At 49.1% G+C, this 25265-nt stretch overlaps 1 protein-coding gene across 1 annotated transcript in view; it reads left to right on the top strand.

Moving 5' to 3' along the window:
- Nucleotides 1–25265, top strand: part of LOC144948874 (sucrase-isomaltase, intestinal-like) — a 329860-nt gene that overhangs the window by 285248 nt on the left and 19347 nt on the right. The window contains exons 21-33 of the mRNA XM_078878575.1: nt 87–175; nt 9036–9085; nt 10544–10717; nt 11452–11592; nt 13388–13600; nt 14942–15096; nt 16107–16275; nt 19170–19266; nt 20635–20747; nt 22651–22776; nt 23508–23639; nt 24043–24150; nt 24739–24801. Coding sequence (XP_078734701.1) covers nt 87–175; nt 9036–9085; nt 10544–10717; nt 11452–11592; nt 13388–13600; nt 14942–15096; nt 16107–16275; nt 19170–19266; nt 20635–20747; nt 22651–22776; nt 23508–23639; nt 24043–24150; nt 24739–24801 — 1630 coding nt within the window. The remainder of the gene's footprint in view (nt 1–86; nt 176–9035; nt 9086–10543; nt 10718–11451; nt 11593–13387; nt 13601–14941; nt 15097–16106; nt 16276–19169; nt 19267–20634; nt 20748–22650; nt 22777–23507; nt 23640–24042; nt 24151–24738; nt 24802–25265) is intronic.

The raw sequence follows: 25265 nt of genomic DNA, 5'->3' as shown, positions 1-25265 counted from the left end.
TTCGGCCGATAAGTTTCAATTATTTTTTTATCACTGCAGAGGAATGACCAATGAGTGACCAATTGCTGTGCGTTCTTTTCTACCAGCCGGAAAAACCCCATGGGGCTCATTATTGCAATGGATGCGGACTTTAAGGCTCAAGGAAACCTCTTCTGGGATGACGGGGAGACCAGGGGTGAGTGATGACAAAATGCGGTCATGTTTAAACAGCACATGTTGTTTCTCTCATTCATAAATTGAAAAAAAATCTATAAGTAGTCTCACGTGATTTCGTATATCATTTCATAGCAGTCATATAAACCAAGGGATGCTGCCGCAGCAAACCATTTCTTACACTGAACCTGCGACCCAGAGGTTGGCGGATAGATCTACCGGCACCAGCAGTTGGAACAATGGTGCACGTTTCTTAAATCACCCCCCCCCCAAACTCTGACCAGCTGGGGGTATAAACGGGTTCACCATGGTCATTTGATCAGCAGGCCATGTGAGGTGGAGGGTAAAGTGCCTGCCCGGCCATGGAATAGGAGGCCAAATACCCTCTGCAGGGACTCACTTGTTGAGCTTCCTCTTCTGAGTGTCCTTCCACCAGCAGAATTTTCCTTGAGAAAGCAATTTGCACTGATGCTAAATTACCACCATTACCATATAATTCATAGCAACCCACTGCAGTGGACACGATGGAGAATAATAATTGCATTTTATATGACGTCATACATGCCAACAGCATCCCACAACGATGTACATTCATTATGTACAAGGTACAAATCCCAAATACGAGGTTTGCTACGCACAGCGCGAAAGAAGCCCAACACACACATACATACACGCCGAGCAAATTAAGACCCCACTACTACCAAGAAAAATCTAAAATTAATAAACAAACTAAGAAATGAAATCAAAGCAGAAAACACAAACGACAAAAAGGTTATCACAGCAAATACATGAGTCCATTAGGACTACACATCTCAGACCACAATCTCCAACTTCCCAACCAGGCCAGTAAACCTTCACAGGAGGGGCGGTGGAGGGCGCCACGGTGGCTAGGAGATGTTAACTCCCTCGCCTGGTATGCAGGAGGTCGTGGGTTTGATCCCGACCCTGACGCCTGCTCCATATTTGGAGTTTGCGTGTTCTACCCTTGGGCATGTGGATTTTTCCCTTCACGTTTAGAATCAACATGCGTTTGGAGTGTTTGACTGCTTTACATTTCCATACGATAAGCCACTTCATTGACCTATCATTTGTGGCCAGGTCGCTTATGAAAAATAAGCTAATAACTCAATGGGCCTTACCTGGTAAAAAGTAACAAAAAGTAACAAATAAAATACAGCAATCATAGGGTTAATGCGCCACACACGTCCTTACTGCTGTAGTAGGGTCGTGGTCCACATCGCGACTAACCCCTGCGGAGGCTGGTTGTCCTCTGCCGCTCAGTGTTGTGACAAGCGTCCTCTACGTGAACACTCACCTTATGTGCTGCCATTGGCTACGGAGCAGGTCACGGTTTTAAATAGGAAATAAATAGACGTGGAAGCTCTGGTTCGTGATTGCTAGGTAAACAAACAGAAGTCAAAGGGCATGGAATTTGCGTGTGTCTGCTCTGTTTTTTCCCTCTACATTTAGAAACATGCATTTGGATTATTTAGATTATGTTGATGCTATAAATGTCCACATGATAAGCCACTACGTTGAGCTATCATTTGTGGCCAGGTTGCTTCTGAAAAATTAGCGAATAGCTCAGTGGGCTTTACATGGTAAAATAAAAAAATAAATCAGTTTTATTTTGTCTTTTTTGGTGAGTTTCCTATCTTTACTATATTTTGCACTCCTATCGTATTTTTGTTGTAATGTTCTGACCCGCCCCTACTTGACATCTGTGAAAAAAAGAGCTTAATATATCATCCTATTCCTCCAGTATCAATGCATATCTTGATTCTGATTCGGAGCAATCCTGGGCTTGAATCTGGGCAGCCACTTCTGACTAAGCTCAATACTCAAGTGTCGTGAGTTCATGGTTTCTCCTTCAACATGGAAGAGACATCTTCCTCAGCAGTGCCTGTGCAGTGGATGTGCATTGCGTCTGTTGTAATGTAATGAATACGTCGGAAACGTATTTTTGCCTTCTATCGGGGGAGATCACGCAGCCACCCAGGCCCTATAACGTAAACATCACAGTTGCATACACGTGTAATGCGGGCGAAAGCGACCTTCCGGATGTGACGTCACGAGGAGGCGGAGCCAGGTGACGTGGGTGAAAGGTAGGGGGTCCTTAAGCGGGTAAACCGGAAGGAGAAGCAGTCGGGGTGTGAATGGAAAGGTGTGGGGCCACGCGGGCGTACGAGCCGAGGGGGCACCGTCAGAAGCGGGAGCCAACCCTGGGAACAGTAGGGAGCTACTGGGAGGTGTAAAGCTGCAGATAGAGATAGGCAGTAAGGCTGTGTGTGAGGGGCAGCGGGGTGGCTGCCAAGAGTCGCAGGAGCGACGAGAAGGCGAGACAGCACGAGGCTGTCAGAGCTGCAGCAGGAACAGCCAAGGGAGCTGTGTGAGAGTACAGCAGCGGAGCTGCTGTGGGGCTGCAAGAGCGACAGAAACAGCAGCGGGGCTGCTGATGTGGACTGGAGTGACATCGGAACCAGCACAGAGAGAATAAGAGAGACAGCCGTGTGGGAACGCAGTACGGACCGAATAAAGGACACTGAGCCAGAGATCGTGGTCAAGTCTTTTATTACACTGGGGTCAGAAGTGAAACGGCATGTCTAAGCAAGTAAGGAAGAAAATTCCCCCGGCGCCAGCATCGGCTTCTTCGTCCGACGACGACGAATTCCCTCCGACCACGGATTCTGCTGGGGTGGTGGAGGAGAGCCCTGCTGAGGCGAGCACGGGGACGGGCGTGGAAGATGTCGGCGCGATGGCGGGTCCGTCAACAACATCGGACGCTCACCAAAGATGGCAACAGGTGGCAGAACAACTGGAGACACTCAAGGACGTCCTGGCGCATCTATGTCACCTCGTTACGCCAAGGACGACGATGGAACGAGAAGGTGCTCCACGGGCCGCTACGTTGCCTGCCCTGCCGCCGCCATTGGCCACGCGGCAAGAAGACGCCATCTTGCGCGCTCCGCGGCGCCAAACCGCCATCTTGGCCACGCCGCGGGCCGACGCCATTTTGAATTTGCCTCCAGAACAACCATCATTGGAAGACGGCGTAAAGAGGAGTCGGAGTCGCCACCTTACTACAGTTAAGGAATTCTCTATCGGGGGCGATTGGAGCGCTTTCGCCTGCCGATTTTTGGCGGCGGTTCGTTCAGCAAGATGGACCGATGCGGAGGCCTTGGAAGTGTTGCCGACTCTACTGGACGACGAATCTGTTCGATTTTTCCGTTCCATAACGGCCGATAAGAAGAAGACTTTATGTGGAGTTTTTGAGGAAATGGCCGACGCCTATGAGCCACCTGACGACGCGCATCGGCGATTCGCTCAACGACAACGAGCACCCGAAGAATCGCCCGTGGCGTTCAGGGGTGCGGTGTTGGAGCTGGCCATGGCAGCATATCCTGACACGCCACAGGATCTGCTCGAGCCTCTCATATTGGGAAAAATGCTGGAGCTGTCTCGGGATCTGGGGATCCCCATGCCTGTGTGTGGGCATGAGAAGCTCACGTCCCGGGCGGCAGCAAAGTGTCTGGATGCGCAGTTTAATCTCCGTCGCTGGAAGCAAGTGGCGGCATGGACGGGTGGGCCCGTCAAGGAAGGAGGCGCGATGGGGTGGGACCCCACAAGGGCGATCTATGTGCCGGATGAGCGGGGTCCACAGGAGCTGACGGCTGCCTCCTCTCCGTGGTCGGGACGCGGAAGGCCGGGGCCGCGCGCTACGCCATCGGGACGGGGCCGCCGGGATGCAAGACCTGCGCTTCGGCGCAACGAGGCCGATTGCTTCCGCTGCGGCCATAGGGGCCATTACGCCAAAGATTGCTGGGCCCGCTTCCCGGGTCCGCCGCAGCAGGAGCCCACAACACCGGACAAGCCGACCAAGGAACCTCCGAAACAGGCATGTCGGCACGCACCAGACACTCGGCAAGGCTTTACACCTCACCCACCACCCTTGTTGCGCGATCCTATTGTTGTTGTTAAAGAAAGGCCATCGACGGGGCCTTGTCATTCAGTTACGCAGTGGCGCAAATTGGCACGGAGAGTTGTCGCGGCCGCTACGGGTTCGTCCACTGTGCCGGGATCCATACAAGGTGTGGACGTGCGCATTTTGGTCGACTCGGGAGCGTCTGCGACTATTATATCGGATGTCATTTTCCATCTGTTGGGCATTCCGCCGGGGGCTGTGCGTCCGGTTTATGGGTCTTGCGTCGCTGCGAACGGGGGTAGTATGGGTATCGTGGGCCAGGTGGATGCTAAGATATCTATAGGGGATGTGTCGGCTTCGGGCGTTGTGTTAATATCGAGATCTTTGGCGGTTCCTTGCTTACTAGGCACGGATTTTTTGGCTAAGATGCCCATTTTGATTAAAATCAATGAGAATTGTATTGAATTGCCGGGGGGCCGTCGAATCTCGTTTCTGCCGTCGCCCTGGGGGCGACCTGCTTCGGCCGTACAGGTGCAGGCGCTGTCCGTCGCATCTGTGGACATCCCACCTGGTTCAAAGATGCTTATACCCTTGCGGTATCGGAAGCCCCTGCCCAATCGGCTAGGAGCACAAGGGGTCTTGTTGTCACCATCCGCCACGATAACAACGGGATTGGCGTTAGTTGGGGCACAGACCATCGTCCGGCCGGATCAATTACCGGTTTTACAGGTGCTTAATGCGGGGGTGGAAAACATCCGTGTTCCGGCCGGTACGGTTGTGGCACATGCCACTACGGCGTTTGCGATGCGCGATTGTCCGCATCGCCGGGGAGTGGTCGCTGGTGTTTCCGAGCCAAGGGGTTCGGATAATCGTTGGATCGCTACCTTATGTGATGAAAATTCTTCCCTGTCCGTGGGGCAACGTGATGCGCTGCGTAAATTGTTGCTGACGTATTCGGATGTGTTCAGCTCCGACGATTTGGATTTGGGACGCACATCGTTACTTTCCCATCACATTGAGACGGGCGACGCTGCCCCTATTCGGTTAAATTCGCATCGGATGAGTCCAGCGGAGCGAGAACACGTTCGGGGGGCGGTGGAAGACATGTTGGCTGCGGACATTATATCGCCATCTAACAGCCCATGGGGCGCTCCTGTGGTCTTGGTTAAGAAAAAGGATGGCAACTTGCGATTTTGTGTCGATTTCCGGAAATTGAATAAGATATCGGTGGCAGATGCGTACCCCCTGCCGCGTATGGACGACTCCCTTGACGCATTGTCGGGGGCTAAGTTCTTTTCCACACTGGACCTCTCTTCGGGATTTTGGCAGCTTCCCCTTGACGAGTCCTCACGGGAGAAAACCGCATTCCGTACGCCGCAGGGGTTATTTCAATTCAACTGCCTCCCGATCGGATTGAATGCGGCCCCTGCTACATTTCAAAGATTGATGGAGCTCGTTTTGACGGGGTTGCAGTGGGAGACGTGTCTTATATATTTGGACGATATTATTGTGTTCAGCCGCACATTTGAGGAACATTTAACGCGGCTGGAGACAGTGTTCACGAGGATGCGCTCTGCCAATTTGAAATTCAAACCAAAGAAATGCCACCTACTGCAACGGTCCGTCCGTTATTTGGGGCACATTGTGAGTGCAGAGGGGGTGTCCACGGATCCGGAAAAGACGGCGTGTGTCCGGGATTGGCCGACTCCGGCCTCTGTGGGGGATGTTCGGCGCTTTTTGGGATTTGCCTCGTATTACCGAAGATTTGTGCCGGGGTTTGCGACGATTGCGAGGCCCTTGCATCTCCTTACGGGTAAAGGACGGAAATTTGTTTGGGGAGAGCCGGAAGAGGCGGCCTTTCGGAGTCTGCGTGATCTATTGGCTACGGCCCCGACATTGGATTATCCCGATTTTGATCGCCCTTTCATTCTTGATACGGACGCGAGTGACACAGGTATTGGGGCGGTATTATCACAGTCTAAAGGGGGCGTAGAGCGCGTCGTGGCGTATGGTAGCCGAGTCTTGTCGCCTGCGGAAACACGCTACTGTGTCACTCGTAGAGAACTTTTGGCGGTTGTTTTTTTCCTACGGCAATTTCGACCGTACCTTTACGGTCGTTCTTTTATTGTGCGTACGGATCATGCGGCCTTGCAACATGCACTTAAAATGGACCAGCCATCGGGACAGTGGGCACGTTGGTTGGACACGCTGCAGGAATTTTCCTTCCAAATTCAACATCGGAAGGGAGTGCGCCATGCGAACGCTGACGCACTTTCCAGATTACCAGGGCGCGCCCCTTGTAAATGTGCGTCGGGGACGCATAGGTGTTCGCCGATTCTGAACCCCCCTCAGCCGCTTACGTTGGCCGTCGGGAAGTCGGATACTCCGATGGAACCGGGACCGACTGATGGGGTTTTGAATCTGCCGCGGTCTGTCTGGATTCGGGAACAGATGATGGACGAGTCCTTGTTGTCCATGCGGAAGCGGTCTATGAGGGACAATGGGAGTCCGAGTTCAGCTGTGGGGCCGCGAACCGCTCTCCGAGATGGTCTGCTTATGTGGCAAGAAAGGTTCCAGGAAAGCTGGCGTGTGGTGGTACCAACGTCCTTGCGATTTGAGTTGATTAGAACTCTCCATTGTGACACACTATTGCATTTAGGGGTGCAGAAGACCTTGTTGACGTTACAACGTCATTATTTTTGGCACGGCATGGCGACAGATGTCGTAGGGCATGTGCGCGCGTGCCCTGAATGCGCCCGGCGTAAGCCGCCTAAACATCCTTACGTGCCGCCTCTCCAGTCGATTCAGGTGTCTCGAGTCAATGAATTGGTGGCACTGGACATATTGGGACCCTTCCCACCATCGGCGAGGGGAAATAAATATTTGCTGGTAGGGGTTGAGTATCTCTCCCGTTGGCCGATGGCCTGGCCGTTGCCCGATCAGTCGGCCGCGGCCATCACCGACGCCTTTTTGTTTGGGTACATTATGGACAAGGGGGCGCCGGAGAGACTCCTCACGGACCAGGGCCGAAATTTCTCTTCTAAATTATTGGCTGAAGTGTGCGCAGGCCTTGGGACTAAGAAGATACGGACATCTCCATACCATCCGCAGACGGATGGTATGGTTGAGCGGCTGAACAGGACATTGTCTGCCATGCTTTGCCATACTGTGAGTGAACAGCAATCGGATTGGGATCTGCACATCCCCGGAGTGCTTTCGGCGTACAGGATGACGCCCCATGCGGCTACAGGGTATTCGCCGTTTTACCTTATGTATGGTCGGGAAAACGTGCCTCCGGTGGATGTGCAATTGGGTACTGGGGTGAAGGGACCTCGTAAACCACTCCCTGAATACATTCAGGACACGGTTCGCCGGGTTACGGAGGCACGGGAAAACGCACGCGTGGCTACGGCCAAAGCCCAGGCCCGGAACGAGCGGTATGCTCGGCGGTCTGAGGGGGAGTGCCCCTGGAAGGTGGGAGACCTGGCCTGGCTCCATTGCCCGCAGGTGCGGCCGGGGACCTCTCCTAAATTGCACAAACCTTGGCATGGTCCTGTGCGCCTCATTGAGGTTCCCAATCCACAGTCGGCGCGCGTTCAGTTTGGTTCTCGCCGTTGGTTTGTTCATACGTCGCGGTTGAAACCATATGTTGCTCCCCTACGTGATGCGTCATCTCCCAATACTGCCTTGCCGGGGTCTGTTGCTGCCGACTCTCCCCTGCCTGCGTCCACTGATCTTGCTCGAGCGCCTGTCGTACCTGTTCCAGACAGGCCGACCGTGACACCGCGGGGGAGGAGTGGGCCTGTTCGGAGGGCGCCTGCCAGGGCTGCTTTACCTTCAAGCCCGGCGACCCTTCCGACCCCGCTGCAGGCGCATTCGCGGAATACGACCAAGACTGATTCGTCAGGGACACGAGATGTCGGTGGACTTCCAATCGCAGCAGGGGAATTACCCCCTGTCATTTCTCGTGTTCCATCGCGTCCCCGTTCTACAAGTGGGCCGCCGACCGTCCGGGACGGGCCGGCGACCCGCACTCGTTCCAAATCGCTTACGTTTCGTTAATTGTATGTTGTTATTGTTCTTGTTCTTGCCATCGTATTTATCGCATGCTTTCGTACGTTCGTCGATGTTACTTGTGTGTTGTTCTTGTTGTTATATTGCATGCTTAGTGTCCTTTAAGGGGGAAGGTCGGTTCACCGCATTACGCTTTGGTGTTGTTCAGCCGAGGTCGGCTGGGTTTTTTCTATGGGGGAGGGTGGTGTAATGCGGGCGAAAGCGACCTTCCGGATGTGACGTCACGAGGAGGCGGAGCCAGGTGACGTGGGTGAAAGGTAGGGGGTCCTTAAGCGGGTAAACCGGAAGGAGAAGCAGTCGGGGTGTGAATGGAAAGGTGTGGGGCCACGCGGGCGTACGAGCCGAGGGGGCACCGTCAGAAGCGGGAGCCAACCCTGGGAACAGTAGGGAGCTACTGGGAGGTGTAAAGCTGCAGATAGAGATAGGCAGTAAGGCTGTGTGTGAGGGGCAGCGGGGTGGCTGCCAAGAGTCGCAGGAGCGACGAGAAGGCGAGACAGCACGAGGCTGTCAGAGCTGCAGCAGGAACAGCCAAGGGAGCTGTGTGAGAGTACAGCAGCGGAGCTGCTGTGGGGCTGCAAGAGCGACAGAAACAGCAGCGGGGCTGCTGATGTGGACTGGAGTGACATCGGAACCAGCACAGAGAGAATAAGAGAGACAGCCGTGTGGGAACGCAGTACGGACCGAATAAAGGACACTGAGCCAGAGATCGTGGTCAAGTCTTTTATTACACACGTGGGGCTAGGTTAGGAGACACACGCTTGCATGCGGAGAGAGTGTTGTCCTTCCCCCCCACACATCCGATTAGGACGGTTGGCTACGTACGATGCGTACGAAGTTCAGCGTGCATGCACACATCATGATACCTGCCGCTTTTCCTCGCCCACAGACTCGTTCCAGAAAAACAAACACCTCTACTACACGTTCGTGTGCACTGACGTGAGTATGGCTGGGTCGCACACACAGGCATGTGTCCGTGTCCCTGCCTCTCGGAAGAAGAGGTGCCGATGTTTCAGGATCCCTGTGGGAACTCGAGGCAGCGTCGTAACGTCGGGGAGCGCCTCTCCATCCCGGGGTCAGCCCTCCAGTTTAAGATGCATAAAATTATAATAATTCCATTCATGTAGTGCTTTTCATCAAGGATTTCTAGAGGACACAGCAGCAACAGACACTCAGCATGAAAATAATTATATTCTAAAAATATTTTAAGAATCCATTCACTAAATTAACTGAAAGTTTAACAAGCGGAAGCATGTACATGTGTTTTAAAACGCATTTTGACATTGTCGACAGACTCAGAGGGATTCTGAAATCTCGTAGAAGAGTGTTCCATATCCTGGGGCTACACGGGGAGAAATCTCGGTCACCCACAAACTGAAGTTTCAACCTGGCAATGCAGAGAAGATCTGCATCCCCAGATGTTAGGGACCTTGAGGGGACATGGGTGCAGTGTGTCAATGATGTAGGCTGGGGCAAGATGGTCCACTGCTTTGTACGTTAACAATATAATTTTAAACTGTATTCTAGTGCAACTAAAAATCAACCAAGCTACAGACTCGGAATCGTCAGATTATATTTTTTTAAATGAAATGAAATTGTTGAAAACTGCATTTTTGTGTAAATAACACGAGCTTTATAGCTCGTCGTATTCCTCCAGGATCAATAAATATTCTGATGATTTAGAACGATCCTGTGTTTGAATCTGGGTAGCCACCTGTGACTAAACTCAGTACTCAAGTGCCGTGAGTTCATGGTTTCTCCATCAACATGGAAGAGGCATCTTCACCAGTGCCTGTGCAGTGGATGTGCATTGCATCAGTCAAGAAGGATGAAGGCCACAGTTTGGTCGAGAAGCAGCAAGAAGTACGCCTGTGTCTACTGGCACATTCTTATTAGGATCTGAGTGAGAACTATTAAAAAAAACTTAATTTTACCAGATAAGGCCCACTCTGAGCTACACAGCTCTTTTGCAGAAGCGACCTGGCCACAAATGATCTCCCAATAAAGTGGCTCATCACGTATACATTTATAGTAGCAGCCAAGTAGTCTCGATGCATGATTTTAAATCGGAGAAAAAGCCACGTGACTACGGGGAGAGAGACATGCAAACTCTAAATATACAGCAGGCGTCATGGTCGGGATCGAACCCACGACCTCCTGAATACTAGGCGAGGGAGTTAACATCTTGCCACCGTGGAGCCCAACTAGAGCAGAGTGTATGATAGACAAGAGCAGATTATATATTTATTCGGTTTAGCGTTTAACATTTGTGGACAACTTTGGTCATGTCCCCCCCCCCCCCTTGAGTTTCTGGATGTCCCCCCAGTCCCTCTCCCTTTATACTAAGTCACTCTGCAGGGTTGACCTGAGGTCTTCACCCACGAACTCGATTTACAGAATCGACTACAGATTACCATGGACGGAGGGTACACGAACCCGGACGGGATCAACATTGATGAGCTGAGACTGCTGGGCCTCAGTTTTCCAATCGGGAGCGCCAAAGTCATCAACTCAGCGGGAGAAGAAGTGATCATTCCGACAAACCAGCTCTCTTTCGACAAAGTCAACAGGGTGAGGAGCAGCGTTTTGTCATTGCAGCGCCAGGCACTCTGCAGGCAGAAGGGGCCTCCACTAGAGCGAGCTCTAGAGAGACCCTTCTAGACTCTAGAGGGTGTTTCTTGACCTCAGGGTCCATGCTGGCCAGACTTATTGGACGAGGTGGGGGTACCCACACTTTACTCCACCACGTGTGTCCTGCCGACCAATGAACTTGTGAACCCATTCGTGATGCTGGGTGGACCGAGGTGAGGGGGTGAGTTAAGGAACTCGCCCCATTGTTTAAACTGCCGTACTGGGAGCTGAAACCAGTGATGTCTGGATTGCAAGTTAGAGTGTTCTAATCGTTACACCACGGCAGCATCCACTCAATTTATATCCTATTCTTTTGAGAATAAAATAAATTAGCAGACAAGATGCTTCCTTCCCATATTTGTCCGATCGACTCCGCGTTTTTTTACACATCACATTGGCTACACTCTTTTTAACAGCATTGATTCAATGCAAGCAAACAGTAGACCCCGTTTTGAATGTCATTCTCTCGTGAACAGTCAGCCTTGCTTAAACCAAGTCTGGTGAACTGCCCAGCATTTCAAAGGCATTTTTTGTTCGAAATTGGTCCTGGTTGAACACCAAACTATACAATACATGACATCTAACTAATAATTTATCATCACTGGGAAGAGCGCAAGTGGTGTGGTTTTGAAAGAGGGACCATTAACAGATGCTGCCCATCGGTCTTTTGTCAGGTGGGCCACATCCGAGGTCTGGGCATGCGTCTGGGCTCAGAGTACGAGGTGCAGTGGGAGTACGAGGAGGAGCGCTTTGACTGCTACCCGGAGGCCGATGCCTCAAAGTCGAGCTGCGAAAGCCGCGGTTGCATATGGAAGGTGCGGTCACGCGTGTGTCCTCTTGCGGTCGCCACACTACGCCCGCCCTTTTTGCCATGTGCTCATTCTACTGGGAATGACGTCATAGGGGAGTGCTGTTGAGGGGTAATGCAATTACACACATATTACGTTTTTTTTGGGTTAGATCGTGTAACACAGCCAATTAGTAAGGTTTGTCACCTAAACAGAACATGCCAATTCGTTACGAGTGTAGTCACTCAACTCGGAGACAGTAAGACTTGGAGGCACTTATTTATTGAACATTGAACAAGCACCATCGGGAAAATACACACCCTACGTGGGTGCACACTATTAATATTAAGACCATCTAATGTCGGCAGCACTACTTAGTTAGAACAGTTGGGAGGCTGTCTGCCTAACAGCGCCCCGGGATAGTGAAGATGGAGACAACGACGACGAGATGGTGACGATGTTGGATTTGAGCAACACAACGGGGATCCCACTTCCAGGAACAACCACGAGGTCCCGCACAGGGGCCCCTCTTATACTCCCATCGTGGCGTCGCTCCGCCCCAGCCACGCCCCCCTTCTGGAACCTACTAGCGAGTTCCCGGGGCTTCCCGCTGGGCCCCTTCTCTGACCTTTCCCCCAGATGCCTGCTGCCGTATTTCCATACACCGCAGTTCCCCTTTTTCGCCAGCAGCCAGCGCTATGCCACAATCTGAGTACGACGTTTCGCCAGTAACTACAACTAGCTTCATCAGGCGACAGACAGATTTGTTGTAATTACTGGAGAAACATCGTTCTCAGATTGTAAATGTTGTGGCTTTGCTTTCCAACACACCGGTGTGCTGTATTATTAACGAATTGGCATGTTCTGTTTACGTGACAAACCTTACTAATTGGCTGTGTCGGGTGGTGGCAGGTTTAATGACACATATTTATGGATAATATTGGTCGCAAAAGCCTACATGTTAAAGTATCAATACGCGCGTTCATTGACGTAAAAAAAATCAGAGCGATGTTGCCGTGCCCATGATTGTCTTTGCTCATCAAGATGCTTTTCATTGAAAATTGGAGGGAAATTTCCAAACCGCATGTGTAAACTGTTAACCCCTGTTAACCCGTGTTCCCTGTAATACGAACCCTCACCAATAATGGGGCAGTGACGTGGCGTGTTACCCGCAAATCTTGCAAGGCGTTCTGGTTAGTACTGTGGTCTGTGTTGTATCAACCGTTAAACTACGTGTCGTCTGCTTCACAGTGGATAAGTAAAGATCCCCTGAGACCAGAATGCTTCGGCCATTGTATGCTCGCATCATCATCAAAACTTAACAAACTTCACAATTACCCAAAAATTACTCAATTTGCGATTACACAGGCCAGGTGCTGAGTTAGCCTTTTTAATGTATGTATGTTGAATATCTTTCACATCGTACGTAGCCAACCATGCTAATCGGAGGTGTGGGGAAAGGACAACGAACTAAGCATAATAAGCAGTTGTAAAGAAATGAGTTTTCAATCCAGATTATTTAAAAGTGCATAGCTCCAGTGACTTCCTAATATCGGAGGGAAGAGCGTTCCATATGGCCACAGAAAGTGCATCTGAGAACGCGTGATGTGATAACCGTCTTTCTTGTTGTGTCACACCAGGTACCGTTCAAATGTGTTGAGATGAGATGTGATGTAAGTTGCTGATCACGTGCAAAGCACACCGAGAATGCTTCGGTTGTGAAGGAGGGCAGCTCTACCAAGCCAAGCATCGTCATCACGATCAAGATGCCGCGGTGAAGCGCGATCGACTCGTCGCGTGTTTCCGTTGCCCCGCGTGCCAGGAGCACACGACACCCGGCGTGCCGTGGTGCATCTACGACGGTGTCTACGGCTACGAGGCGACGGGCGCGCCCACCCCCACCGCCATGGGTCAGCGCGTGGTCATCAAGCGCAACGCGGCCTACCCACGCCGCTACGACAGCGGCAGCAACCCCACGGTGGAGACTCTCAACGTGGACGTCGAATTCTTCAGCGACCACAGCCTCCGAGTCAAGGTAAGTAATTAACGAAAAGGTTCGAAATGAGCACTGAGATGGAAATTTTACATTCCATTGACGGTATGTATGTATGGTGAACTTCTTTCGCACCGTATGTAGCCAACCATGCAAATCGGAGGTGCCTGGGGAAAGTACATACAACGTAAAGACAAAAATCGGTTCCAAATAAATTAGTTTTCAATTTAGATTTAAAAGTGTGGAAGCTCCAGTGGCTTCCTAATATTGGAATGAAGAGCGTTCCAGATGGCTGCAGAAGCACATCTGAAAGCGTGTGATGCAGTGACTGTTCGATTGCTAGCCAAAAGCCACTGCTGCGAGGATAAGCGGAGTTTGCGTGATGATGGCTCATGCTCCTTGACGAGACCAGCAAGGTGTTGTGGTGCATTTGTGGCAAACACGTTGTGTGTAATGAGCGCGACCTTTAAATGTATTCGTTCAGCAACCGGAAGCCAATGCAGCTTGGCGAGCACCAGACGCACAAATAGTATAACCACTGTTGACCTCCTCACAAAATGGTATGCATTGCATCTACCCTGGGAGGGATGATGGGGATAAATCAACCCATAACTAGGATTTGAATCTACAACCGTACGATTGCAAGCTGCTTGCTCTACCGCTGAGCCACCTGGCTGAATATTACTTGCATAAATATTACTTGCATAAAAACCTCTCAAAGCTGGATTCGACTAAAGCCGGAGATCGGGGTAAGACGAAAGACCTCCCAAGGTAAATAGAGAACAAATATTCACCACTAAGCGCCGACACGAACACTCTGCGCACAGTCGGCGGTGCTGTGGGATTATGCGCATCAGCATATCTAAAGCTATTATATGCACGTACCATCATTTGTTGTATGGAATTTTGGAGTCCATTCCCTTGGATGCCACATGTTATGTGCTGGGAAAGCTGAAGATGCCAGCGCATGGAGATAAACATTGGACATCATGCCAAACTATAAATTAAACTATGACATTTTTTATGTTACCAGGTAATGCCCACTGAGCTATGTAGCTCTTTTTCAGAAGTGACCTGGCCACAATTGATAGCTCATCGAAGTGGCTTATCATGTGGAGATGTAAATAGCCAAATACTCTGAACGCACGTTGATTCTAAATGTGTAGAGGATAACTGGAGGTCCCGAATAAAAACCCATGCGATCACGGGGATAGAGAGAACACGAAAACTCCATATATACAGCAGCCATCAGAGTTGTGAACCCACGACTTCCTGTATACCAGGCGAGGCAGTTAACATCTCGTCACCATTAACAGCAAGCGGTACAACCCAAAGCCACGTAAGAGGGATGAAATATCGCAAATCGTGATTTTTTATCCCCAGATTTACGATCCAGCAAAAGCTCGATATGAAGTTCCGGTCCCACTCAACAAACCGAGCGTCCCCGGTGGCACCGAGGCTTCCCGTTTGTACCATGTGGAGTTCGTGGACAGCCCATTCGGAATCCACGTCATCCGCAAAAGCACGGGGAAAGTCATGTGAGTATTGCCATCACAGTGCGCACAACAAACACACAATTGCACGCATACATACATACATGCATGTGCCGTGCACACTTCGTACGCATATATACATTCAGTGTCAGTTCATTCGACTCCTAAATTCGTGACAGATCCAGACTTGAATAAATCAGAATTCGGGTTATTCCAAAAAGGCTTTCTGAAAGTAAATAAAAGCATAAAAAAAGTAAGAATGCAGAGGTCGGAACACTGTTCACGTGCTGATTAAGCTGTACAAAGGGCCTGGCATTGTGTAGACAATCCACATGCATCAGTCTGTCACGTGGTCTGTCACGTGGTCTGCTCGCGATGAAGTTATGCTCTTGTTTTAGTATATCATCCCTCTCGATATATTACATTCATTTAATTTGATTAATCCATTTATAAAATGACTGTGAAACAGTGAGGACGTAATATCATCACCAGCAGACCACTGGCGAGACGGTTGCAATCTTTCAATCTTGGATAACTTAGTTACGGGCTCAGTTAGTACATTCTTTTATTGTTACAGTCATTCTACAAATAATTTCAGTTAATACAATTTTTTTAATTGATCAAATATTGGTGTGCAGTGCATTCCATTTCTAAATAAAAAATTGCAAATGCTTTCTTTGTTATTTAATATAAAATGCTTTTAATTAATTACATATTTTGCAAAGTTAATTTATTTTGTCAATCAATTACTCACCATCCGTCCCTATTTAAATCACTATGCTGTGTATCATTCGGATGTCTTGTGAGGCCGTCATATCACGATTTTGCCTCCGACTCCGCAAAGCAAACATCCAGCGACAGATGTGCTGATGGGGAAAGGGGTGGGGAGGATTTACAGCATTGGAGACACCTACCCAAAGGGGGGGGGGGGGGCTCAAAGCCAGGCATTGACTCAGGGGTGGGGGGGGCCCCGCTTGGTTCCGAGGTTCCCGTTGGAGGCAACGGGGGTGTCCCATCGAGGCCGCCCAATGGGCCCTCTGTTTTCTCGTCCTCAGCTGGAACTCGCAGGCGGCCGGCTTCACCTTCACGGACCGCTTCATCCAGATGTCTGCGCTGCTGCCGAGCGAGAACATCTACGGCTTTGGCGAGACTGAGCACGACACGTTCAAGCTCAAGCTCAATTGGGAGACGTGGGGATACTTCTCGAAGGATCAGCCTCCCGGGGTAACAACGTCATCCCCGTTGCAGAGCTCTCTCACTGCGGTGTCCTCGTGCCACTCAGGACAGTCACAGCTCGGGAGAGTCTCAGACAATCGCGTGTACTACGGTGGACTGCTTTGATAAAAATAACTTTTTTATTCCAATTTTTTTTTTATCAGGTAATAAGGCCCACTGAGTTGTAAAGCTCTTTTACAGAAGTGATCTGTCCACAAATGATAGCTCAATTAAGTGGCGTATCACATGGCAATTTATAGCAGCCAAATATATTAAATGCAGTTTTTCTAGATTTGGCGGGAAAATCCGGAGGACCTAGAGAAAAATCTAGGCAACCACGGGGAGAGAGATGCAAACTCCAAATATACAGGCGTCAGGGTCGGGATCGAACCTATGACCTCCTGCATACCAGGCGAGGTAGTTAACATCTCGCCACGGTGGCAACCGTGGTATGTTCACATTTCAGCCACGCCCTGCACGTCCTCCGATTAGCACGGTTGGCTACGTACGGTGCGAACGAAGTTCAACATACCATACGTACAGATGCACGTTCTCCGAAATGTTAAGTACACACAGTCCTCCTCTCTATAGGACGTCACCTATTCATCGTGGCAACTGACGATGGACAATATGATGCCCAGCATGGCAGAAATGTTTGGTAAAGCAGAGCTTGGCGTTCAACATGGTGGCAGCCGGTAGACGCTAAGTGTCCACTGTAATGAGCAGGATCAGAATTTTTTTCGTTGGTATAAAATAAAATGCAACATGTTTGTGGGGTTCTTTGGTCTGAATCACATTAAACTAAAAACAAGACAACAATTGGTTTTGCTTTTAATTCATCATGCAAGGGAGGGTTACGTTTCAAAATGGCTTCCTGGTTCAAATAAGCCACTGCGTTGAGCTGTTATTTGTGATCGCCAGGTTCCTTCTGAAAAAGAGTTATCTAGCTCAGTGGACCTTAACCTGGTAAAATAAAAAGAGTTTAGTTGAATAGTTATGAAAGGTATCTATTTGGTTTTTGAACAACTTAACACCTGTTTTATTGCCAGAATGGGTAAAACATATTCTTATTTTTAATAATGTTTGATATTGGCATAAACGTCTCCATAGGTATTAATAGTCTGAGTTTATTTTAACACGTAGGCTTTCACGACCAATATTATCCATAAAAGAGGTTTTTTGGGGTTAGATCGCGTAGATATCAATGTGCCATTAAACCCATTTGTCACGTAAACATTCCTGCCAATTCGTAACTAGTTCAGAACACCGGTGTGTTGGAGAGCAGAACCCACATCAATTGAAAACATGTTTAGTTTAAATAGGTACTTTAGTTTAAAGAGTACTTTAGTTGAAATGGGTACTCATCTTCAATTGTGGCCCCCCAAGTAAGTGGTGGCAATCCCACGTGACTATTACACTGCCAATGTACACCATATTATGACCACTGTTGGCTTCCCAAAACAAGCGGTGCTCATTGTTGTCAGCCCAATAAACCTGCATTTGAACTCTTAAATAGCGATAATAATTTAAATTTGTCAGGCGCATTTCACCCGTAGATCCCAATGCACCCAAAACCGGTCTGACCACGAATGGCTTCAAAGACTCAGTGCCACCCATCCGAGTGTCTTGCTATAGATGCGGTAGTACTGGTAGAAAGCACCTGGTTCCACCAGCCCACAGGGGATTATTGTGTCCGTCCGTTGTGCATCCAAAAATGGGAGGGGTGGGGCTGGGTGGAGAAGGGAGGGTGGGGAGGGGCTGGGTGGGGAGGGTGGGAAGGGGCTGGGTAGGGAGGGGAGGGTGGGGAGGGGCTGGGTGGGGAGGGTGGGGCTGGGTGGGGGGTGAGAGGGGTGGGGCTGGGTGGGGAGGGGCTGGTCATCCCGTGGTGCCCTTATAAAACTCAACGTTTAACCTACTCACGCCAGCTTGTGCCCGCCCTCACAGTCGGCCGTATTTGCGGAATACACTACGCCGCCGTTGACCCTGGCCATTGACCGAGCAACCCAACGTTCCTACCAGCTCCCTCTGCAGGAATGTGTTAAATGTCACTCATGTGCTGGCCCTACTGTGCACTTTATAACAAGACTGTGGCATCAATAGTTCAATGTTAATGTTATTGAGGGATTGCTGGGAGTTGTTATCTTGTTGGTGGCCTGGGACTGTTTTTGTTGTTGTTTTCTGCTGCCTTCACCCAAGCTTGATAAATTGTACCTATATAATGCATTTATCCATGATAGAGGTTTTTGGGTTAGATCATGTAAATATAAATGCGTCTTAAATTTCGATTTAAAGCTTTCGTGACTGCAGGGATTCATCTTCTTGGTTCTTTCGGTAAAGTCACGTAGAAGGGAAGTAATAAAATAATAAAAATAAAACATAATAAAATTATTCTCACGACGTTTCGGCCACAACGCAAGCAGCCATCCTCAGGTGAAGACCAAGTCTGTTCTTCTACGTGACTTTATATAAATGTGTCATTGAACCTGCCACCACCCGACACAGCCAATGAGTACGGTTTGTCACGTAAACAAAACGTGCCAATTCGTTACTACTTTAGCACACCGGTGCGTTGAAAAGTAAACGCACAACATTTACAAACCTTAGTAAATAGCTGTGTTGGGTGGTGGCGGGTTTAACGACAGATTTATATTTACACAAGCTAACCCAAAAAAACCTCTCATGGACAATATTTGTCGTGAAAGCCTACGTGCTAAACTAAAATACTTGTGACTTGCTTACCATTGTTGCTCTTTTGCACTCCACTTGTCTTTTGTAATGTTTCCTTCATTACTCGCTGGCCCGGCCCATACAGGGCACCTAGAGAAAAAGAGCTTCATATTTCATCAGATTCCTCCAGTTTTAAATCAATATTCTGATTCTGTGTGTGTGCTGTGTACCCACAGTACAGAGCAAACGCATACGGGGTGCATCCCTACTACATGTCGGTGGAGGATGGGGCCAATGCACACAGCGTTCTGCTCTTCAACAGCAATGCCATGGGTGAGAAGCGTGTGTTGTCATTATCGTCATCGTGAAAGTGTTTAGTTAGCCTTCGACACTTGTATGTATGTTGAACTTCTTTTGCACTGTACGTAGCCAACCACGCGAATCGTATCTGCGGGGGAAGGACAACAAGCTAAATACAAAAAGCAATTATAAAGAAATGAATGTCAATCTAGATGATTTAAAAGTGCAGAGCTCTCAGTGGGTTCCTAATATCGGAAAGAAAGAGCGTTCCAGACGGCCGCAGAGACGCATCTGAACGTGCCGCGCGATGTACTTCACATGGCCTCAAAGTGCACCTAGCCTGGCAGTGAAGCCCATCTGAACAAACCGCGCGACGCAATTCACGTGGCCTCAAAGTGAACTGAACCTGGCGATGGCATGGCGACGTGACCACACCCCCGCCGCTACCGGCCACTCGGCAGCGAACGGCGGTTGTTGTTGTTGATGCCATTGCCTGTCATTGCGCACTGCACTCCTACGAACCCGGTAACAGGAGGTCGATTCCTGGCCATGGTTAACGTCAGTGACAATTATCTGAGCCAGTCCTGGGCCTTTCAAAGTACACTCAGCCTTAAATGAGGACCTTGCATGACGTGTAAACGTCAGCAACGGGGAAACGAAAGCAAGCCTGCCATGGCATCTACCACACCACCCCTTCATACGCACTGCTGGCATTCATAATGTAGATTTTAAGTTTTCGTGACTGCAGGGATCCAAACAATTGTTTCTTGCTGTGGTTGTCCCACCTGATGACGGACGCTTGTGTTGCACCCGAAACGTCGTGATTTAATTTATTTTATTTTATACCTACGTGACTTTACCGAAAGAACCAAAGAGTATTCAACACATACCTTGCTCGGTCAATGGCCAGGGTTAACGGCGGCGTGGTGTATTCCGCAAATATGGCCGACTGTGAGGGCGGGCACAAGCCGGCATGAGTAGGTTAAACGTTGAGTTTTATAAGGGCACCACGGGGTGACCAGCCCCTCCCCACCCAGCCCCACCCCTCCCACCCCCCACCCAGCACCACCCTCTCAACCCAGCCCCTCCCCACCCTCCCCTCCCCACCCAGCCCCTCCCCATCCTCCCCACCCAGCCCCTCCCCACCCTCCCCTTTCCACCCAGCCCCACCCCTCCCATTTTTGGATGCACGACGGACGGACGGACACAATAATCCCCTGTGGGCTGGTGTAACTAGGAGGTTCCTACCAGTATAATGCATTTGCTAAACACACTTGCCTCGACAGTCTATCAATGCTATACGGAGGAACTTTGCATTTGTACGTGTGTGTGTGTGGTCATGGGCACCGTGAGTTGCGTTTTTGACGCACAGCCTTAATGTCACTCCTGTTGTGCGAGCAGACATTGTTCTGCAGCCCAACCCAGCGGTGACTTACCGCACCACGGGGGGCATCCTTGACTTCTACTTCACACTCGGACCCAGCCCAGAGGAGGTCACGCAGCAGTACACTGCCGTAAGTACTGGTAGATTTCACACTGATACACACCCTGCAGTGCACTGCCATGAGTACTGGTATATTTCATAGTGATATACACCCTACAGTACACTGGCATATTCATATTGATATACACAGAGCAATACACTCATGTGAGCCTGAGAACAGCATGTATGTATGTTGAACTTCTTTCGCACCGGACATAGCCAACCGTGCTAATCGGATGTGCGGGGAAAAGGAATGGACAACAAACTAAACACAAAAAACACTTTTTTTTAAGAAATTCGTTTTAAATCTAGATTTTAAAGTCCAGTGGCTTCCTAATATCGGAAAGAAGAGCGTTCCAGACAGCCGCAGAAGCGCATCTGAAAACGTGCGATGCGGTGACCGTCTTTGTTCGATGCTTCGCCAACGGCCGCTGGCTAACCATCGAACAAAAGCCACTGGCTTAACCATTGAACAGTGGCAGCTAAACTCTGCCGCCCCATCCACCGCAACAGCCCAGACCTAGAACCTCACGTTCCCATCAGTTTTGAAGGGCAACCTACATGGGGCGGTATTTTTTTTACATGATACTACCGCACACATTGGTGCAAGTGTCGAGAAGAGGACAGAGGCTCGGTTGGCAAATTGCCAACGTGTTCACGCCAAACTATTGAATGCCTTACTACAAGCTTGGTGTCATAACGAGGGGCAGCACTTGCCCCCCCAGTTGCCAGAAAATTGCTCCATGGACAGAAGCTCCCTTCACGCCGCTGTCCGGATATGGAATTGCCTCCCCGAACACATTGTCGACAAAATCACCGATTCTGATCTTCAGGCCTCCAAGTGCCGAGCAGAACATGGGACATCTCCTGACTTCACCACACGCCTTGTAGGGACTGAGTCTTTGAGCTGCGGTGAACGCAATGATTATACCGATGAGATCATATGGCTGTTGTTCACAATTGCACCGAATGACACAAAAAGCCCGGGTTTCTTTTTTGCGTGGACCAATTCACACATCCCCCAAACTCCTCCTCGTCCCATCTCCACATACGTATGTATGTTGAACTTCTATTGCACCATACATAGCCAACCGCGCTAATCCTGTCCACTTGATCTATCCCCCACAGCCCTTCCGTTCAGTCCCACAAAGCCCCTACAACGATAGTCATCCACAACTCTGCCTTTAGAGCATCTGTGCCCGCCCCCCTCTCTGATCGATCCCCCAATGCCCCTCCCCTCGTTCCCAAAAGCCCTGCCTATAACGATGGAATAGACACCAGATTCCCAATAGCTTCATTTCGTCGATATCGAAAGTAAAGGGAAATGCCATGGTGTAATTGGTCAGCACACAGGACTTTTGATTCAGAGATCGCTGGTTCAATGCAATATTCTGGTTGCATAATACTCTTAGTTTTTTTGGTAAAGTCACGTAGGTTAAAAATGAAATTAACATTAATAAATTATTTTATTTTTATTAATTTATAAAAAATTTGGATTAACTTTAATTTCATTTTTTACCTACGTAACTTTGCCGAAAAAACTAAGAGTATGAATCCTTGCAGTCACGAAAGCTTAAAATCTAGAATTTCTGCATAATCCCCCCCACCCTTTTCCAGCCAAGTGTACGAATGGGGTGAACTCACTTGAGTTGATCGGCAGGTGCCGTATACTGGGATAAATTGTGGACATCCCGACCTCTTCAAGCACCTCTGGCCTGCACGGAAGGGCAGACCAAATTGCCCTCTAATGCTCCCTCTAGCGGAGGCCCTTCTGCCAACACTTGTCAAGGGCAAACAGATTCAAGGCTACGTTTTTGTTTTACCTTTAATGGAAAATACTTTTGGGGCATTATTTATACACTGCCACCATTCACCGTCATTAGCGATAAAAGTTAGCGGTGTTCTTATCGCTTCGTGTCGTGCCTCCTTTGCAGCTCATCGGTCGCCCGGCCATGCCTCCTTACTGGTCTCTGGGCTTCCAGCTGTGCCGCTACGGCTACGCCAACGACACGGAAATCCTGAACCTCTACAACGACATGAAGGCAGCAGGCGTCCCCTATGTGAGTGACAGACGTCGCCTATGCAATTTGTACACATGATCTACTGCTCTGGCATATATTATCCACGTAAACCAACACGCCTTCTTTACACTTGAAAACATTTGCCCGTGTTAAGTGTATCTGGGGAGTCTTATTATGATTAGTAGTGGGGAGCGGTGGTGCAACGGTTAGCACGCTGCGCTGCGAACCCGGCGACCCGACTTTGATTGCCGCTCACGGCCAACAGCAGTGACGATTTTCTGAATTGGTCCTGGGCCTCCTCTAGGTCGACTCAGCCTCAAATGAGTAACTGGTGTGATGTGTCAACATTAACACTGTGCCAGCCTTCATAGGTGCTCGCTAACAGCACTTGCCCCAACAGTCTGTTAAGGCTTTACGGTGGCCCTTGTCTTATTATCATGAACATCTTTTATCTTTGGTAAATTGTGAATATTATTACGTAGGAAAAGTGAGTGTGAGTGAGGCATGGGGTGACAGGATGGCCCCACCTATTGCTTCGATGTTCAACGCAGAATGCATAAAGGCGACTCTTTATCGTCTTAGTAAAAGTACATTCATAGCGTGAGGTATAAATGCCCTTGTGCAAGCTTAATAATTTAGAATGGTGGTAATGCATTGAGTTGCTTTATCCTCAGTCCAGGTCTACTGCAATGTAGGTTAATGCCAACTGAAAAGTTGAGTCCACGCGGTGGTCTCCTGACAACGCCTCTCGGCCCTCTTCTGTCGCACAGGACACTCAGTACGGTGACATCGACTACATGGTGAGGCAGTTGGACTTCACCTTAAACAAGGAAAAGTTTGGAAACTTCCCCAACCTGATCCGACAAATGCACGACGAGGGCATGCGAATCATCATCATCCTGGTGAGCACGGGGGGTAATGTAGCCTTGAGCAAACGGAGTTTAACGCGGAAGCTTTCGCCACCAATATTATGCATAGTACAGGGTTCTTTATTAGGTTAGATCGCGTGAATATAAATGTGTTGTTAACCCGCCATCATCCGACACAACCAATTGGTCAGGTTTGTCACGTAAACAAAATGTACCAATTCATTATTACTTCAGCACACCGGTGTATTCGAGAGTAAACCCACAACATTTACAATTTGACGACGACATTGATGATTACAACCAGCTTCATCAGGTGATTTGCCAGCTAGTATTTGCCATTTACACATGCAATGCGTCATGAATCAAGGTGTCTTTTTTAAAGATGCACTCAAAAATGTTGATGGTGAAACGTCACAATTGTTATTGTACTTTACAGGATCCAGCAATCGCTGCGAATGAGACTGAGCCATATCCTGCATACACTCGAGGTGTGGAAAATGACGTTTATATGAAACGTCCAGATGGACAAATCATGTTTGGAAAGGTAATCCTAAAATCCATTGTGTTTTACCGCGTAGTTTCTTGGAGTTGTGCTGTATGGATGTAGAACTTCTTTCGCACCGTACGTAGCCAACCGTGATAATCGGAGGTGCGGGGGAAGGACAACAAACTAAACCCAACATCAAGTGCATCACGGGGGTGTAAAGGCGTGGTGTCATTATGCTTTTTTGGGATGTTCACAAATCTGACCTATTCACATGTGCCTAATCTCACGTACATTCACTTACTAGCACAGTCAACTAAATCCTCCCCCCCCCCCATGTTTAAAGCAGTTTGCTTTCATTTTTTGTCTACTAACCTATATTTGCAAATTGTAAATATAATTGTCTATTGATGTTGACATATCTGACCTTTCTACATATTGACCGAAACCTATGTCTGTACGGAGTTACATAATTATACTGATGTGTTTTTGGGATGAACCCAAAGCTATAGGTAAAAATGTGCAATGCTCACAACACAGTAGACTGCCAAAATATGTTTGATGTAAATATGAACGCCAATGTGAAATTAAACAGCAACTCTCAAATTAACACGGAGCGTGTGTGTCTGAATGGATTGTTGTGTGAAGGTGTGGCCTGATTATCCTGACGTTGAAGTGGATGACACCCAAGACTGGGACTATCAAGTTGAGGTGCGTTACACACACGCATTGGGGCCCTGATTCCTATTCACGGCTTCCCTTGGTCTATTGATTTGGCTGAGTGGTGCAGTGGTTAAAGCGCAATGACTCGCAATGGAGGGTCATGAGTTAATATCCACAACTCGAATTAGCGCATTTGGCTACGTATGGTGTGAAAGAAATTCATCATACAGGGACTTTTCTACTTACGAACGAGTTAAGTTCCAGAAATATGTTCGTTAGTCGATTTGTACGTGCATCCAACTTTGCTCCTGTCGATTCAAAACATGTTTTACGGCATGTACACTAAACACAGGGAATGGCTTTAAAAGTTGTATAATCTCCTGTAGATGTAGATGCCACTGCTTCTTCTTGTTCTGCAGATATAGATTCCACTGGTTCTTCATTCTGTAGATGTAAATGCCACCACCGTAATCTATTGCGCGGCAGTTGAACTTACGACTCTCGGTTCGAAC

Source organism: Lampetra fluviatilis, chromosome 51, assembly GCF_964198595.1.
Source record: "Lampetra fluviatilis chromosome 51, kcLamFluv1.1, whole genome shotgun sequence".
Classification (NCBI taxonomy): Eukaryota; Metazoa; Chordata; class Hyperoartia; order Petromyzontiformes; family Petromyzontidae; genus Lampetra; species Lampetra fluviatilis.
Note: the sequence above shows the minus strand (reverse complement) of the source record. Positions and strands in the feature narration are given on the sequence as shown.